Source organism: Musca domestica, unplaced genomic scaffold (assembly GCF_030504385.1).
Source record: "Musca domestica strain aabys unplaced genomic scaffold, Musca_domestica.polishedcontigs.V.1.1 1, whole genome shotgun sequence".
NCBI lineage: Eukaryota > Metazoa > Arthropoda > Insecta > Diptera > Muscidae > Musca > Musca domestica.
In genome coordinates, this window is record NW_026712114.1 from 15,496,342 (window position 1) to 15,514,034 (window position 17,693).

Here is a 17,693-nt window from a genome sequence, read left to right on the forward strand (position 1 = left end):
AAGTTATCAAGATACCGAATATCGGGAGGTACCGTTATATGGGAATGTACAAAACGTGGACCTATACGTATAATGTTCCGCCACCGAAGCTAGAACCCATTACGAACTACAATTATCAATTTTTAGACAAATCCATGGAAAATGTGGCAAAATTACGGAATATCGGGGGGTACCGTCATATGGCGGCTATACCAATATAATTGTTGTGCCGAATTGAAACTCTGCGTGAAAAAAATAACCTATTCCGCAGTCAACAAAAACAAACCTTACAAGCCTTCATAGAATAGTTATTTTAGTAATAAACATATTTTCTTTATTTTATTTGTTTCTTTCGAGCTTTTTCAACTTAAAATCTGAAATAAGAAATAACAACAATAATAACTGACAATATTGGTATTGATTTGGTGAGGGCAGCAGCACCGCTTCTCTGATCTAAATATTGGAAAAGACTTGCCAAATGTTTGGAAGACCAAACAAGATTTTTCTCAACATCTATGGCTGCATCCTCCAAAATACTAAGAGCGGTGCCAAAAAGCTTGCCCTTTGTGACAATAAATTTCTGGAATTGATTGAGTTGTTCGTTGGTTGTAAAATAGTATGAGAGATCACTTATTAGATATGCTGTTGAAGACCAGCTTCCCAAACTGTGAGGAAATAGAAGTTAGTTTTCAAAATAACTCAATTGTATATTCATGTAAAGAACTTACGCATTGGCCAATTCTTCCAGGGTTTCGTCTATTATTTTGAAAACTGGCTCAACATTTTCCGGTGTTTGTCTAAACAAATAGCTTATGCCGGCACTCTTAAGTTCCTGCGGTACCTTGCTGCTCAGCACAAAATAGTAATGATTATCCACATAGTGACGTGTACAGCCCATGGCCCGTAGAATTTTCTCTTTTTGACTTTGTAACTCCATGTCAATGAATTGCGTTCTGAGTGAGGTGTATATATCGAAAGTACCATCCCTATTTGCGGCACAATAAAGAGTCTCTTGGAAATCCGCCGAAATCTGAGTCGGCTTTGAAGATCTAAACAATTGTTGGGCCTTTTGATTACAATCCTCGTGATGATATTTGCACAGCCAACTGATGACCTTGTTGCGGTTATAGACATCCAAAACATTATCGCCGGAATTCTCAAAACCCAATTCTTTATACACCGTCGACATTATGTCAAATAAAAATTCACCGAATTTTTTATGTTGCTCCAAAGTGAAACGGGCACTTATCATTTCGAAAGCCTTGAAGGCCGGCTGCCAGGGCAAATATTCCCTTTCCCTAGCTAGATATTCCATAAAGCGAAAAATTTCATCATAAGACATAAGACCGATACGTCCATAGGTAAAGAGGTCATCAACCAAATAAGCCCGATTTATAACGTGGATACCACTGTGCATGGTGGCCATTAAAGCTTTTCTCAGTTTTTCCAAGAGACTGGCTTCATAGAAGACTCTATAGTAATTGGATTGTTGCAAATTCAAAATAATCCATTCATCATCACCGGGAAATCCAAATTCTTGTTCGGGCTTAGTTTTATTGAAATAAAAATTCGGTTTTAAATTGAGGAAATTTCTTTCACGACTTGTGGTATAGGTTATGGGAACGGTATAAAGGAAACTGCCATCACTTCCATCCTCGGGTTCCAAGAGGAATCTTTCTTGTTTGAGTGAATAACGACCATTTGGGGTGATCGATATGCCAATTATTGGATAACCTGGCTGTTCAGTCCAATCACTGAATAATTGATTTAAATCAACTTCTTGATTCTTGGGCCAGTAGTTCTTCCAATGTTTGAATAAGTCTTCGGGAGTGGTGTTATTTTGAAAGCTAAAAGTAAAAAACATCAATATATGATATACGTGTGAGTTTTTGGAAATCTGAACTAAAAGAGTACACAAAGTACTAAAATGTACTAAATATGACACACTGATGGAGCTCAGCTTAGTTTAATTCAAAGTTAATTGTTGCGAAAAGTTCTAAAATGGCAGGAAACTTGAAATTTGGTATGCGAATCAAGGTTGTAATGTGAGTTTGATTATAAGAATGTGGTTTTAGAAATGTTTACTTATGTGCGAACTGTGCTAAATGGTACTAAATTGTTGGAACATGTCTGTCCACGTTTTGGTATAGCCTCCATATAATAGTACCTCCCTATACAGGGTGAGATAAAAAACCTACAACCAATTTCAGACTGCTGTCATTTCTGAGCCGCTCGTCCGACAGCTTTTGAAATTATTCTAGTGACAACTCATTGTTTACAAGCGTCCAAAAGTATTTTTCTGAGAATTTTCCAGAAAAAAAAAATTATTCGTGATGGAATTCAAGCGTGATAGGGTGACTTCTTTATATTTGGCTGGAAAACCACAAGTGGCTATCATTAGAGCACTCTACCATTTAAATTTGAATAAATTTTTTGTGTCTCTTACCATCGCTCGTTACCGCAATACTGGTAGCGTGGCCCGATGTCAAGGAAGTGGACGGAAGAAAACAGCAACATCAGCAGAAATGGTTTGAAAAGTAAAAAAGCGACTTGATCGAAACCCGTGTCGGAGTGACCGAAAAATGGCTCGGGGTAACGCCATTGAAATTCCAAAAAGTGTAAGAACTTACACCGCCACAGAAAGAAACAAGTTAAAAGCACTAAGTTCGGCCGGCCCGAACTTTGAATACCCTCCAGCATTTGGAACGAATTTGGAAATAAAATCCTTAAAAAATGCTATTAAAATATTAAAAATACCGAATATAGCCGTTATTTTGGTGTCTATACGACGTGGACCTACACAGGCATTGTTTGTCATAAATCATTATCATATTCCAATGCGAAACTTGAAGTAAACGGTGAATATCAGCTAAAATATAGCTAAAATTATCAAAGTATCGTTATATCTGAGCTGTGCGAAGACCTGGACCAGCATAGAAAATGCTCTGTCATTGGCTGAGCATCCATTATGAATTTCAAATACGACATCTCAAACAATTTCGGTGGGTATTGTACCTAAATTCGTCAAAATACCGAATATCCGAAAATGCCGACTATACGAAGTCCCGGACCTGCATAGACAATTTTCTGTCACAGACTGTAAATCCCATTACGAACTCTAAATACGTAATATGAAACAATTCCGGTGAATAATGACGCTAAAATCATCAAAACACCGAATATAGGGAGGTACCATTATATGGGGGCTTACGAAGACGTGGACCTGCACAGACAACTTTCTGTCTTAGGCTATAGTATCCATTACGAACTTCAAATACCAAATTTTGAACAATTCCGGTAAATAATGACTCTAAGATCATCAAAACACCGAATATGGGAGGTACCATTATATGGGGGCTATACGAAGACATGGACCTACATGGTCCATTTACCTACTGGAAAAATAAACATGTGTGCAAAATTTTAGCCTTCTATCTCAATTCGTTCGAAAGACGAAAAAAGGCAGACGGACAGATAGACAGACATACGGACATCGCTAAATCGAATTAGAATTTTACGCTGATCAATAATGTAAATACTTCTTTGGGTCTGACATGAGTATTTCGAGGAGTTACAAACGGAATGACAAAGATAATATACCCTCCATATTATGGTGGAGACTCAAAAGAGCTGAAGAGTTGCTTTGCTTGGCCGAAAGTGGTGAACTGACGAATTTGGTTTTCTCCGATGAGAAAACATTCGTTGTCCAGCAGTTTGTAAACCAACAAATATAAACTTATTCTAAATGTTGATGCTTTTTCTGACATTTTTTGCTTTTTTTGCATTCAATAAAATTTAAAAAAAAAATAAAAATTATGGCTTTTGACTTTACAGCTTTGTTATCTCACCCTGTAATCAATACTTACAACTCCTTCAAATAATCCCTTATGGCATTATCATAATTCTCTGTTCCCATTAGGTTTGAAATCATGCGAAGTATGGCAGCTCCCTTGCTGTAGGCAATGTTACTAAATTTATAACCAACTTCATCGGGAGTATTAATATTTTCCTCCGGGTGGCTTAATGGCTGAGTATAAGAGGTGGCGTCAAGTTCAAAAATATTTTGAGTTTGTTTCAGCACAAACTGTTGATCCAACTTATATTGGGGATACATCTGGAAAATTCGAAAAAATGGCTGAGTTTAAAAAGGCAAAAACAAAAATGAATTTAATCCCTACCCTATGGGCCAAAAAATGGGAATAGTATGTGGGAAAGGCTTCATTTAACCAAAAATAACTCCACCATTTATGTGTGACACTGTTGCCAAACCACATGTGACCGACTTCATGTACCACCAACGATATTGTGGCTTCCTTGTGCGTCCAACCGTCCGTGTAATATGGCTCATGGGCCAATAGCACATCTCTGTGGAGGAAAGTTAATAAATAACAAATTTGAATTTCTTCGTGGGGAAATTTCGCAACTTACTTGTAAAAAATCAAACCCCAATTTTCCATACCACTGTGTGGAAAACTATTCGATCCAGCCATTTGCATGATGTCATTACCCAATGATTTGTAATTCATGCCAGTGTAGCTGTCATAATAGTCTATTGCTCGGGCGGCAACTTCTTGAGTAAAGTTGGTTTTATGTTTAAATTTCTGATTCATTATCAACTGCAGATCGGTGTTGCCTTCCACAACGAAATCATTGGCTATAAGGAATGCTACCAAATAGGTGGACATACGTGGTGTACTATAAAAGCTATCGGTATAACGGCCATCGCTGGAAGTCAAAACAAAATATTTTTTTTTTATTTGAATTCAGGAGCGAAATGAGTTTTGAGTTTTTGGGCAGAAACTAAATTTTGTAATTGGTCCCATTTCCGCTTACGCACAAACTTAGTTTCAACTTATTTTCTGAAGCTTTCCAAATTGACATTTTTTAAATCATCTTACCTTTCGGCTATTGTGTTTTCTATGCGAGTATTGAAAAATGACACGTATTCCTTTGGTCGTGTTATCCGCATACGAAACTTGGCCTTAATTTGAGGTTCATCGAAGCATGGAAATGCAGTGCGTGCATCGGTGCGATGCAATTGTGTCATAACATACCAACTGAAATATCAAAGAAAATTGCATTTTTTAAGATATAATATGGTAATATATAGTAGTAATAGTCAAAAATATGAAATAAATAACACTGTGCTACAAAATTCAATTATTCCAGCTGATTCTGAGAGTTGAATCATTTCAAAAAAAAAAAAAAAAATCCGTCGAAATGTCGCTCAAAGGAAATAATTTATTGTGGCCTTACGAAGACGTGATCCTTGGCATAATAGGTTGTGCCCATTTCGAACTTTAAATACGAAATTTGAAAATATTCCGGCAAAAAATTTCGGTAATATCATCAAAATACCAAATAAAGGGAGGTACTGTTATATGTGGGCTAAATGAAGACGTGGACCAACATAGCTAATTTTCCGTCATAGGTAATGGTACTCATTACGGGCTTTAATTACGAAATTTGAAACAATTTCGGTCAACAATGTCCCTATAACCACCAAAATACCGAAAATCTGGGGGATGTTTGGGGGCTTTAGGAAGAATATATACAGTGTGAGATAAAAAACCTGCAACAAAGTCAAACGCCATAGTTTTTTCCATGTTTTTTAATATTATTGAATGAAAGCAAAAAATGTCGAAAATAGCATCAAATTTTAATTTTTTTCGAATTGGTCACCTTTGGCACGAATTATGGCCTTCAAACGGCCAATGAAACCGACACACACTGCCCGAATGTTGATCTGCGGTATTTTGGCACATTCCCGGCGAAGCGCTTATTTGAGGTGATCGACACTTTGGTATTTTTTAGAGCTAACCTTGCTTACCAAAAAACTCCAGACACAATATTCCAACGGATTGGTATCCGGAGATTTTGGTGGTCATTGTGCGAGGAACCTATTTTTTTAACCATTCTTGGGTGGCGTGTGCTGAGTGCGATGGTGATGAGTCCTGTTGGAATGTCCAAGGTCTGCGGACAAAATGTTAGCGTGCCCAAGGCTTTAATACACCCTCCAGAATATTTCCGCGATAATATTCGGCATTTATTCTGATGAGACGGTCGATTAATACGAGCGGAGAGCGACCATCGGCTGTTATGGCGGCACACACCATAACTATGACCAGCGCTTGAGTTTTGGTGGCCAACCGAAGGTGCACATTTTCAGCTGACCTCTTTGGCAAGTAAACACGATCATTTTGTTTGTTTACAAACCGCTGGACAACGAATGTTTTTTGCTCATCGGAGAAAATCAAATTCGGCAGTTCACCACTTTCGCCCAAGCGAAGCAACTCTTTAGCTCTTTTGAGTGTATTTTCTTTCTGTTGTGGTGTAAGTTCTTGCACTTTTTGGAATTTTAATGACTATACCCCGAGCTAATTTTTCAATATCTGCCGAATGGAATATTGCGATATGTTCAGCTCACGAGCCATTTTTCGGCCACTGCGACGCGGGCTTCGATCAAGTCGCTTCTTTACTTTTCGAACCATTTCTGCTGATGTTACTGTTTTCTTCCGTCCACTTCCTTGACGTCGGGCTACGCTACCAGTATCACGGTAACTGGCGATGGTAAGAGACACAAAATATTTATTCACATTGAAATGCTGGAGTGCTCTAACGATAGCCACTTGTGGTTTTTTAGCCAAATATAACGCTTGAATTCCTTCGCGAATAACTTTTTTTCTGGAAAATTCTCACCAAAATGCTTTTTTACGCTTGTAAACAATATAATGAGCCATCACTGGAATAATTTTAACAGTTGTCGGACGAGTGGCTTATTAATGACAGCAGTTTGAAGTTGGTTGCAGTTTTTTCATCTCACCCTGTACAAATTCTCTACATTGGTTGAAGTTCCATTATGAACTTTATTTAAGAAGTTTGAAACATTTCTGGTGAATGAACGTCGCAAAAATCATGAAAACACCGAATATCTGGGGGTATCGCAATATGGGGGCTATACTAAAACGTGGACCTATGTAGACAGTTTTCTTTCAGTACTCAGAAGAAACACCTGTGTGGATTTTTAGATAATTCTCTTGAAAAGTGTTGCTAAAATCATCAACATACCGAACATTCTGGGAAATCGTTTTACGGGGGACTTATAAAGACAATTCTCTTCTAGGGGACAAAGTACTCACAAGGAACTCCTTGTGTGGTTTTTCTGACAATTGCACTGGAAAATATGGCTACAATCATCAAAACACCGTGTTTCGAGAGGTACTGTTATATGGATGATATACGATATCGTGGAACTATATAGACAATTCTCTTCTAGGGGATAAAGTATTCACAATTCCATTGAAAAATGTGGATAACGTCATAAAAATACCGAATATCGGAGGGTACCGTTTTATGGGGGCTATACGATATCGTGGACCGATATAGCCCATCTATGAACTTGACTTGCCTGCAGACAGTAGAGTGATCTGTGCAAAAAATTTAGCTTCCTATCTTAATTCGTTTTGACTCTAGCGTGATTACAACACGGACGGACGGACGGACGGACGGAAAGAGCTAAATCGTCTTAGAATTTTACGCTGATTAAGAATATATATACTTTGTTGGGTATAAAATTATTTCTGTGAGTTACTGAGAACTTAATATACACTCCATATGGTGGAGGGTATACAAGAAAATAGAGGGGTCAAGTTCCTTGTCTCTATGGAAATGGAATTCACACGCCTTAACAAACGCCCCTCGTTCCAATGTGTATCAAATTAATAATTTTTGTTTACATTTAGCGTAGAATTCTCTCAAATGTTATTGACATTATCAATGACCGAAACTGGATTTGAGAATTAATTAGCCGCAATATTTGATTTGACACATAACAAAGAAGGGGGGAAACCACACACTGCACTTGAATGTTTAATGGCGGTGGGGTCCAATGAGATTACAAACCTGTTATCAGAATTCGTTGCTTTACCACATGACGAACTCTTTCTTGGAAAGAAACTGTGGGAAATTTTGTTTAAGGGACAGGGGAATGTAACAAATATCTTTTTAGAGCGTTATCTGAAAAATTTCTAGAGATTGTCTTTTTCCCATAGGAAGCCTTAGAAATACATAGTTCTCTAAGTAAAAATATCTATCTACAACCATCAGGTAATTCACTATATACAATGAGGGATTCTTCCCAAAACAACATAACAAAAAAAGAGTATTTGTCGTACCATCTTAGTATGTATACGTAAACCAACCAAGAGTTCAGAGAAGACTTCAAATAATAAGACAACTTAAAATGAGTGGCTCAAAAACTCAAAGCCGAGAGCAGGACCAAATAAGAGAGAAATTACGATTGGCAATAAATCAGTGTTAAATGAGCTTGAACTATTAAAACTTTAATGATGGTCAAATCGGCTATCCTCAAATTATTTATGATTTAGTTGATAATTGATGACGACGACTACAAACAAGTGCCAAGCTAATGGTATTTTGAAAATATTTCATGGTGCAAATTTTCGGATTTCTTGATTTTAGATTAAGATTTATTTCAAGACTGGGGTCATTAAAGAGCCCCTTGTGGGGTTTTTTAATAAAAATATGAATTAAAATTTCCTCTAAAAGAGAAATGGTTCGAAAAGTAAAGAAGCGACTTGATCGAAACCCGCGTTGCAGTGACCGAAAAATGGCTTGTGAGCTGAACATATCGGCATATTCCATTCGACAAATATTGAAAAATAAGCTCGGGGTAAAGCTATTAAAATTCCAAAAAGTGCAAGAACTTACACCTCAATAGAAAGAAAATAGATAATAATAGAGATGCTTCGCTTGACCGAAAGTGGTAAACTGTCGAATTTGGTTTTCTCCGACCAGAAAACATTTGTTGGCCAGCAGTTTGTAAACAAACAAAATTATCGTGTTTACTTGCCAAAGAGGTCAGCTGAAAATGTGCACCTTCGGTTGGCCACCAGAATCAAGAGGCGTCGATGGTCGCTCTCCGCTCGTACTAATCGTTCGTGGCATCAGAATAAATGCCGAATATTATCGCGAAAATATTTTGGAGGGTGTATTAAAGCCTTGGGCACGCTAACATTTTGGCCGCAGACCTTGGACATTCCAACATCGCATTCAGCAAGCGCCACAAAAAGAGGTTCCTCGATTCATTTCCAGCGCAAAATCTCCGGATACCAATCCGTTGGACTATTGTGTCTGGAGTATTTTGGAAAGCAAGGTTGTCACTAAAAAATACCAAAATGTCGATCACCTCAAGCAAGCGCTTCGCCGGGAATGGGCCAAAATACCGCAGAGCAACATTCGGCCATCGTGTCACGGTTTCGTTGGCCGTTTGAATTCGAACAAATCTAAACATATTCTAAAATTTAATGCTATTTCCGACATTTTTTGCTTTCATTCAATAACTTTTTTAAAAAAATGTAAGAATTGTAGCGTTTGACTTTGTGGAAGTTTTTTTATCTCACCCTGTATAGACTTGTTACGAACGTATTTGAGGGAAGTTGCCAACCTTACTTTGAAACAAGGAAAAAAGCAGCTAATTCGGGCGGCCAAACTGTTAATACCCTCCACCATTTAGAAGGAACTTGAAAAATTTCAACAAATTTCGAAAAATACAGTTTAAATGATGAACTTTATACGGGCCTGTGGGCCTGTACGAAGACGCGAACGTGCATAAGCGATTTTTTGTCATAAGCTGTAGTACCCATTAAGATCCTCAAATTTCAAACTATTTCGGCGAATAATGTCGCTAAAATCATCAAAATAACGAAAAAAGGAGGTACCGTTATATGGGGGGCTATACGAAGACCTGAACTTGCATAGACAGTTTTATGGCAAAGACTGTAGTTTCCATTACGAACTCTAAATAATAATAAATCATCAAAATACCGAATATTGAAAGCTTTCGTTATGTGGAGGTATCGTATTGTGGAAGACGTGGCAGGTGCATTGAAAAATGTAGCTAAAATTAAAATACCGAATATCGAGGGGTATGGTTACATGGGGGCTATACGATATCGAGGACTGGTTTTCTCGGTCATAACCCCCATAATGGAAAGGGGATTATGTCCAGAAATTTAGCACTAATATTGGGTGAGCTCAGTGCAAATAAATGTCGATGCGGAAAATCAAATTTCAATCGCGAAACTTAAAAAGCGTTTTTTCTCGCAACTGGATTTTATTTTCAGATGTGACACTCTTTGGCCAAATGGGCGATATATATTCAAAAAAAAAAGTTAACACTACTTACTTCTCATTATCATAGCTGGCACGATAAATACCTGCCGTCTCATTGCTGCGTATCCGACCTGAATATTTGAAATATAGTTTATACAACTTGTCAGCGGCTAAGTTCGATGACAATGGCACACTCAATTTGTTTGTAATCTCTTCATAATGTAATTTATCTTCGCCAATCCAGCGTTCGATGACTTTATCCTCAGCATCGTACAGCACCGTTTCCCAAATATCCAAATATGCCGAATGTAGGGTGATGTTACGAACGTTTATTCCTTCCTTTGCCTGCAGCGTTATATTGACTTCGCCATCGAAGGTGAATTGTTTGGCACCATCTCCCGCTTGCAGATAAGGTTTAATTTTGATATCATAGAAATCTGGTACAACATCTGTGTTAAGGCGATAGTCAATTATTGACTGAGATAAGGCGGGGCCAACGATTGCCAGTGTAAAAAATAATAATGAATATATGAATTGTCGTAAACAAGGCATGTTGTTGCTGCTGCTGTTGTTTGCTTGTTTGTTTTTTTTAAACAAACAGCAACCAGGCACTTGTTGCGTTCACTTTGACTTCAAAATTTAAACTGAAAATTGACGTTTGATTTACATGCACGCCGAAGGAATTTGGAATTAAATAACAAATCATCAAAAGCGAAATTAAAAAAAAAACGGATAGCGATTAATGAACTGTCGAGGGTTTTCCGTACATTAAAGGGGGCCTCAATCTGAAGGGGCCTTAGGGTTATCGAGGGTTAATATTAGAATCAATCGATTTCGTTTGAAATCAAAGAAAAATAAAAGTTTTAGAACACATACAGGGTGAAATGAAAAAAAATGCAACCAAATTCAGGCTGATGTCATTTCTAAGCTACTCGTCCGACAGCTGTTAAAATTATTCCCGTGATACTGGTAACGTAGCCCGACGTCAAGGAAGTGGACGGAATAAAACAGCAACATCAGCAGAAATCGTGCAAAAAGTAAAGAAGCGTCTTGATCGAAACCCGCGTCGCAGTGGCCGAAAAATGGCTCGCAAGCTGAACATATCGCAATATTCCATTCGGCAAATATTGAAAATGAGCTTGAAATAAACGGTGAATAATGCAGCTAAAATCATCAAAATATCGTACATAGAGAGGTACCGTTATATCGGAGCTGTGCGAAGACCTGAACCTGCATAGACAATTTTCTGTCACAGGCTGTAGCATCCATTACGAACTTCAAATACCACATCTCAAACAATTTCGGTGGGTATTGTACCTAAAATCGTCAAAATACCAAATATAGGGATGTATTGATATATGGGGCCTATACGAAGACCTGAACCAACATAGACAATTTTCTGTCACAGACTGTAGTTTCTATAACGAACTCTAAATACGTAATTTGAAACAATTCTGATAAATGATGACGCTAAAATCATGAAAATACCGAATATTGGGAGGTTCCGTTATATGGGGCTATACGAAGACGTGGACCTGCACAAACAATTTTCTGTCTTAGAGTGTAGTATCCATTTGGAACTTCAAATACCAGATTTGAAACAATTCCGGTGAATAATGTTGCTAAAATCATCAAAATACCGAATATCGGGGTGTACCGTTATATGGGGGCTATACGAAGACGTGGATATACACAGATTATTTTTCGTATTAGGCTGTAGTATCCATTACGAACTTCAAATGCCAAATTTGAAACAATTCCGGTGAATAATGTCGCTAAAATCATCAAAATACCAAATATCGGTAAGTACCGTTATATGGGGACTATATGATAACTTGAACCTATATGTGTGCAAAATTTTAGCCTTCTATCTCAATTTGTTCGAAAAATAGCGTGATTACAACAGACGGACAGACAGACAGACACACAGACAGACAGACGGACATGGCTAAATCGCCTTAGAATTTTACGCTGATCAGGAAATGTATACTTTGTTGGGCCTGACATAAGTATTTCGAGGAGTTACAAACGGAATGACAAATTTAATATACCCTCGATAGTATGGTGGAGGGTATAAAAATTATAATTCATAGGGCTTTTTTGATGAGTTGTTTCTTGGAGCAGAATCTATGTCATTAAAAAAATAACGTTCAAAAGCTGAGCGCCATTTGGATGTTTGATTGTTTTGACTCCATACTTGTAAAATATGTTTCATTTTCGTTTATATTTCAGAAAATATTATAATTTTAAGGCCCCTTTGTTTGGTTATGTTTTTTTTTTGGCCTTGCATTTACCTTTTAATTTAATACAACAAAGTGAATCATAAAATATTCCGCTAAATATTAGCCTCTGATAAGATTGTGGCGTTGTCTAAAGTCTCCACAATTAGGGGAGAATTTTGATAACGATTGTGCTTATCCAAATAGTATTATAATCGTTTGTTTGTGCGATTTTCTAACTCTTTTTATGGAAATAACCATCGATGTGGATCACAGAGAATGAGAGAACCCCTTACGAATCATATTCAAGAACCCAATAGCCCAAATATTGAACTAAGGGGAACTAATGACAAATATGTGCATCACGTAAATCTTCAATATCTAATTGCTTGGATCTCGGCAGGATAGAACATTATGTATTTCGTCAAACGGAAGAAATTTCGATTTCGGCTTCTTCCACAAGGTGACTCATTTTGGCATTTGCCCTTGTTCCCTGAAATGTACTAATGGCATATAACGTGGTTTTTTTAGTCTCCTCATCCGTGGCTGCCCCATGAGAATTTTTATATCCTACACTATAAAAAGGAGGCAATATTAAATTTGGTCTACCGGTGTGGCAACAGCAAAAACCAAGAGCAGGAACCAAGACCAGAAGGTCTTCTCACAGAAGACCACAAGGTCTTCTCATACAAGACTACATGGTATACTTATAGAAGACCACAAGATCTACTTATAGAAGACCAGAAGGTCTTCTCATAGAAGACCGGAAGATCTTCTCATAGAAGTCCAATATTTCTTCATATAGGAGTCCAGAGACCAGAAGGTCTACTCATAGCAGACGAGTAGGTCTTCTCATAGGTGAAGACCAGAAGGTCTTCTCATAGAAGAAGACCAGAAGGTCTTCTCATAGAAGAAGACTAAAAGGTCTCCTCATAGAAGAAGACTAGAAGGTCTCCTCACAGAAGACCGGAAGGTCTCCTCATAGATGGCCGGAAGGTCTTCAGATAGAAGGCCAAAAGATCTTCTCATAAAAGACCGAAAGGTCTTCTCATATGCGACCAGAAGGTCTTCTTACAGAAGATGACGGAGACATTCTTACAGAAGAAGGTCTTCTTACCGTTCCAGAGGATCTTCTCATAGAGGACCAGAAGGTCTTTTCGAAGAAAGCCCTCCAATAGAAGACCAGAAGGTTTTCTCATAAAATATGTCTTCTCATAGAGGACCATAGAGGACAGATGTCTTCTCATAGAGGACCAGAAGGTCTTCTTTCAGAAGATCTGAAGAAGACATTCTTACAGAAGAAGGACAGATGTCTTCTCATAGAGGACCAGAAGGTCTTCTTTCAGAAGATCTGAAGAAGACATTCTTACAGAAGAAGGTATTCTTACCGTTCCAGAGGATCTTCTCATAGAGGACAAGAAGGTCTTCTCACAGAAAGCCAGAAAGTCCTCCAATAGAAGACCAGAAGGACCAGAAGGACTTCTCATAGAAGACCAGGCGGATTTCTCATAGAAAACCAGAAAGTTTTCTCATAGAAGACCAGAAAGTTTTCTCATGGAAGACCAAACGATCTTCTCATAGAAGACCAAACCAAAATCTCATAGAGGGACAAGTGGTCACGACCAGAGGGTCTTCGAAAATGCACTGCTACCATATAATCTTATTCCGAATATTTCACACACACTTTAGTTTATATATTTCACAAAGTAAAGCTGTTTGTTTTTATTTACACAACAAAAGTGAACATTTCATTTCAACCTTAAATCTGCTTACCAGATTTTATTGAATAATACAAATAAAAATAAAGGCACCAGCAAGGACATGCCCTGGAGTGTTACTGCTGAATTACGTTCATCCAAATATTGGAAAAGGCTACCCAGATACTTTTCGGACCAGGCCAAATTTTGCTCCACATTCTTGACGGCATTTTCCAGTGTTGTAATCGAGGTGCCAAACAAATGGCCCTTTGTGTCAACGAAGTCCTGTAGCATTTTCAATTGTTGCGGTGTGGTAAAGTAATTGGCTAAACCACTGATAACCGTGGCAGTAGCTGACCAGCTACCCAAACTGAGGGGAAAAAAGGAAAACAAAATCAATTAGGCAATTAAACAGAAAAACTGTTGCGGGGTAGGGTTTCTTACGCTCCAGCCAAGACATCCACACTTTCCGAGATGGTATTAAACAATGGTTCCACATTTTCCGGCGTTTGTGTGTATAAGGCATTAATGCCGGCAGTCTTCATATCCTTTGGAACAGCCTCACTCAGTAAGTAGAAATAGTGGTGCTCCATATATTCCCGAGTACAGCCCATGGTACGTAAAATTTTCTCCTTTTGTTTTTGGAGGTTGGGGCTAACGAACATTTGCTTCAATGAATAATAAATGTGGTAGTTAGAATAGCGATTGGCGGCACAGTAGAGAGTTTCCTGGAAATCAGCTGGCACATGCTCGGTCTCCCATGATGGGTAATATTGTTGGGCCTTTAGATTACAATCGTCATGATGATATCTACACAGCCAAGATATGATCTTATTGCGATTGTAGACATCCAAAACGGTGTCATTGGGATTTTCAAATCCCAACTTTTTATACACCGCAGACGTGATATCAAATAAAAATTTGCCAAATTGCTTGTGTTGTTGCAAGGTGAAACGTTGGCTTATCACATCGAATGCCTTGAAGACCGGATTCCAGGGTAAATATTCAACTTCCGTTGCCAAATATTCCATAAAGGCAAACACTTTGTCGTAGCCCATGAGGCCAATGCGTCCATAGGTAAAGAGGTCATCGATCAAATGGGCCCGATTAATAACATGAATGCCACTGTGATTGCTGGCCTTCAGAGCTTCGCTTATCTTATCCAGCAGTTGTGGGTCATAGAAAACGCGATGATAGTTGGATTGTTGTAAATTCAAAATAATCCACTTATCTGCTTTCGAATCGCCAAATACCAGTTCGTTTTGGGTTTTATTGAAATAAAATTTCGGTGTGAGGTCATCGAAATTCTTTTCGCTATCGGTGGTGTAGGTTATGGGTATGGTATATTTTAGGCTTAGATCACTTCCATCTGTGGGATCCAGGATGAAACGTTGTTGTTTTAGCACATAACTCCCGGATTCGGTGGTCGTAATATTTATGATGGGAAAACCCGGCTGTTCGGTCCAATCACTGAATAATTGTTCTAAATCGACATGATGATCGCTTGGCCAGTGCTGTTTCCAGTGTTTGAATAGGTCGGCGGGTACAGTACTTTTCAAGTGGCTGAAAAAAACGGAAATTATGTTAATATGAGATTATGAGAAAATACATCGATTATAAAATACAGGGAAGATCTCTAGAAGGATTGCTCTGGATAGAAGGGGTCTAGAGGCCATCCAATCTACAAAAGGCCTTACTACGGGATAGATGAACTTGGTGTTAGTATTCTATAGATAAATGTACTGTTTATGATTAGGAGACCTAAAGAAGGGAGTTTTTTGGATAGAGAATTAATATAAGATCTTCTATGGATGAAATGTATTTTAAGTATAGAAGACCCACAGAAGATCTTCGATGCAAAATAGACCTATAGAAGGTATTTGAAAATAGGCTTACAGCAGACTAGAAGAAGGAGAGAGGGACTATTGAATATATTTTAATATTAGAAAATCAATAGCGAATCTTGATTTGACTGAAGGTCTTAAAAAAGTTTTCTCACTGGGGTTTTTTTGAATAGAGGGCCTTGGTGTTGGTATTCTATAGATAAATTTACCACATAAGATCTTCGATGGATAAAAAATGTTTTTTTTTTTGGATAGGAGACCTAGAGAAGGTATTTTATGGATAGAGAATTGTTTTAAGATCTATGGATAGACGAACTAGAAAAGAGTTCTATGGATGAAATGTATTTTGAGTATGGAAGACCCACAGAAGATTTTTGATGCATAATAGACCTATAGAAGGCATTTGAAAATAGATTTACAGCAGACTAGAAGAAGGACAGAGGGACTATTGAATGTCTTTTACAATTACAAAATCAATAGCGAATCTTGATTTGACTGAAGGCCTTAAAAAAGTTTTCTCACTGGGGTTTTTTTGAATAGAGGGCCTTGGTGTTGGTATTCTATAGATAAATTTACCACATAAGATCTTCTATGGATAAAAAATGTTTTTTTTTTGGATAGGAGACCTAGAGAAGGTATTTTATGGATAGAGAATTGATATAAGATCTATGGATAGACGAACTAGAAAAGAGTTCTATGGATGAAATATATTTTGAGTATAGAAGACCCACAGAAGATTTTTGAAGCATAATATACCTGTAGAAGACATTTGAAAATAGGCTTACACCAGGCTTGAATGTCTTTTACAATTAGAAAATCAATTTCGAATCTTCATTGGACTGAAGGTTTTCAAAAAGTTTTCTGTAAATAGAGTAAACATAGAAATCTTTGTATGATTAGAAGAGCTACAAACGATCATCTGGATAACGCGGATAAACCACTTACGTATATGCATTTATTTAGGATAATGCATTTATGTAACACAGATAATTCATAGGGTTACTGTCATGCGGACAACGGGATAGTCCCTTTATGTAATTTGGGTAACAAGGATAATGCATTTGTGGCATTTGTATAACGTGGATAATAAATTTATGTCATTTGGATGACACGGATGTCATTTGGATAACCTGGATAAAAAATATTATATAATTTCAATAATTCCAATAGTGAATTGCTGGCGTTTTGCATTTGACATTTGGATAAGATTATTTGAATCATGTGGATAATACATTTACGCATTTGGATGACACGGATAATCTATACATGCCATTAGGATAACCTGGATGAAAAATGATATGATTATAATAATTCGGATAGTGAATTTATGACGCTTTGCATTTGACATTTGGATAAAATTATTTGGATAACGTAGACATTTTTATCATTTTCATATCGCGGATAAGACATGGTGGTGGATAATCCATTTGCATAATTTGGATAACGTGGATAATCCATTTGCATAATTTGGATAACGCGGATATTCCATGTACAGGGACGGGGAAATTCCAAAAATAATCCATTTGTGTCATTTGGATAAGGTGGATAATGCATTTATGTAATTTGGATAAAGCGGATTTCTGTCATTCGATCAACGCGGAGAATGTATGTATGCCATTTTGATAAAGCGGATATTCCATTTATATCATTTGCATTAGGTTTATAACGCATTATTGTCATTTGGATAACGCGGATAATACATTTTGTCCTTTGCATAACGCGGATAATACTTTTATGTCGCGCATAATACATTTATGTAATTTGGATAACGGGGAAAATACATTTATGTCCTTTGCATAACATGGATAATGCATTTATGC

General features: G+C 37.5%; 1 protein-coding gene across 1 annotated transcript in view; it reads right to left on the reverse strand.

Moving 5' to 3' along the window:
• Positions 1-299: 299 nt before the first annotated feature.
• Positions 300-17,693, reverse strand: part of LOC101889721 (uncharacterized) — a 33,789-nt gene continuing 16,395 nt past the window's right edge. Inside the window, exons 14-23 of the mRNA XM_059124313.1 lie at positions 14,474-15,592; positions 14,106-14,399; positions 10,844-10,908; positions 10,187-10,736; positions 4,878-5,036; positions 4,408-4,704; positions 4,158-4,344; positions 3,846-4,093; positions 708-1,826; positions 300-644 (exon numbers count right to left, since the gene is read on the reverse strand). Coding sequence (XP_058980296.1) covers positions 347-644; positions 708-1,826; positions 3,846-4,093; positions 4,158-4,344; positions 4,408-4,704; positions 4,878-5,036; positions 10,187-10,736; positions 10,844-10,908; positions 14,106-14,399; positions 14,474-15,592 — 4,336 coding nt within the window. The 3' untranslated portion in view covers positions 300-346. The remainder of the gene's footprint in view (positions 645-707; positions 1,827-3,845; positions 4,094-4,157; positions 4,345-4,407; positions 4,705-4,877; positions 5,037-10,186; positions 10,737-10,843; positions 10,909-14,105; positions 14,400-14,473; positions 15,593-17,693) is intronic.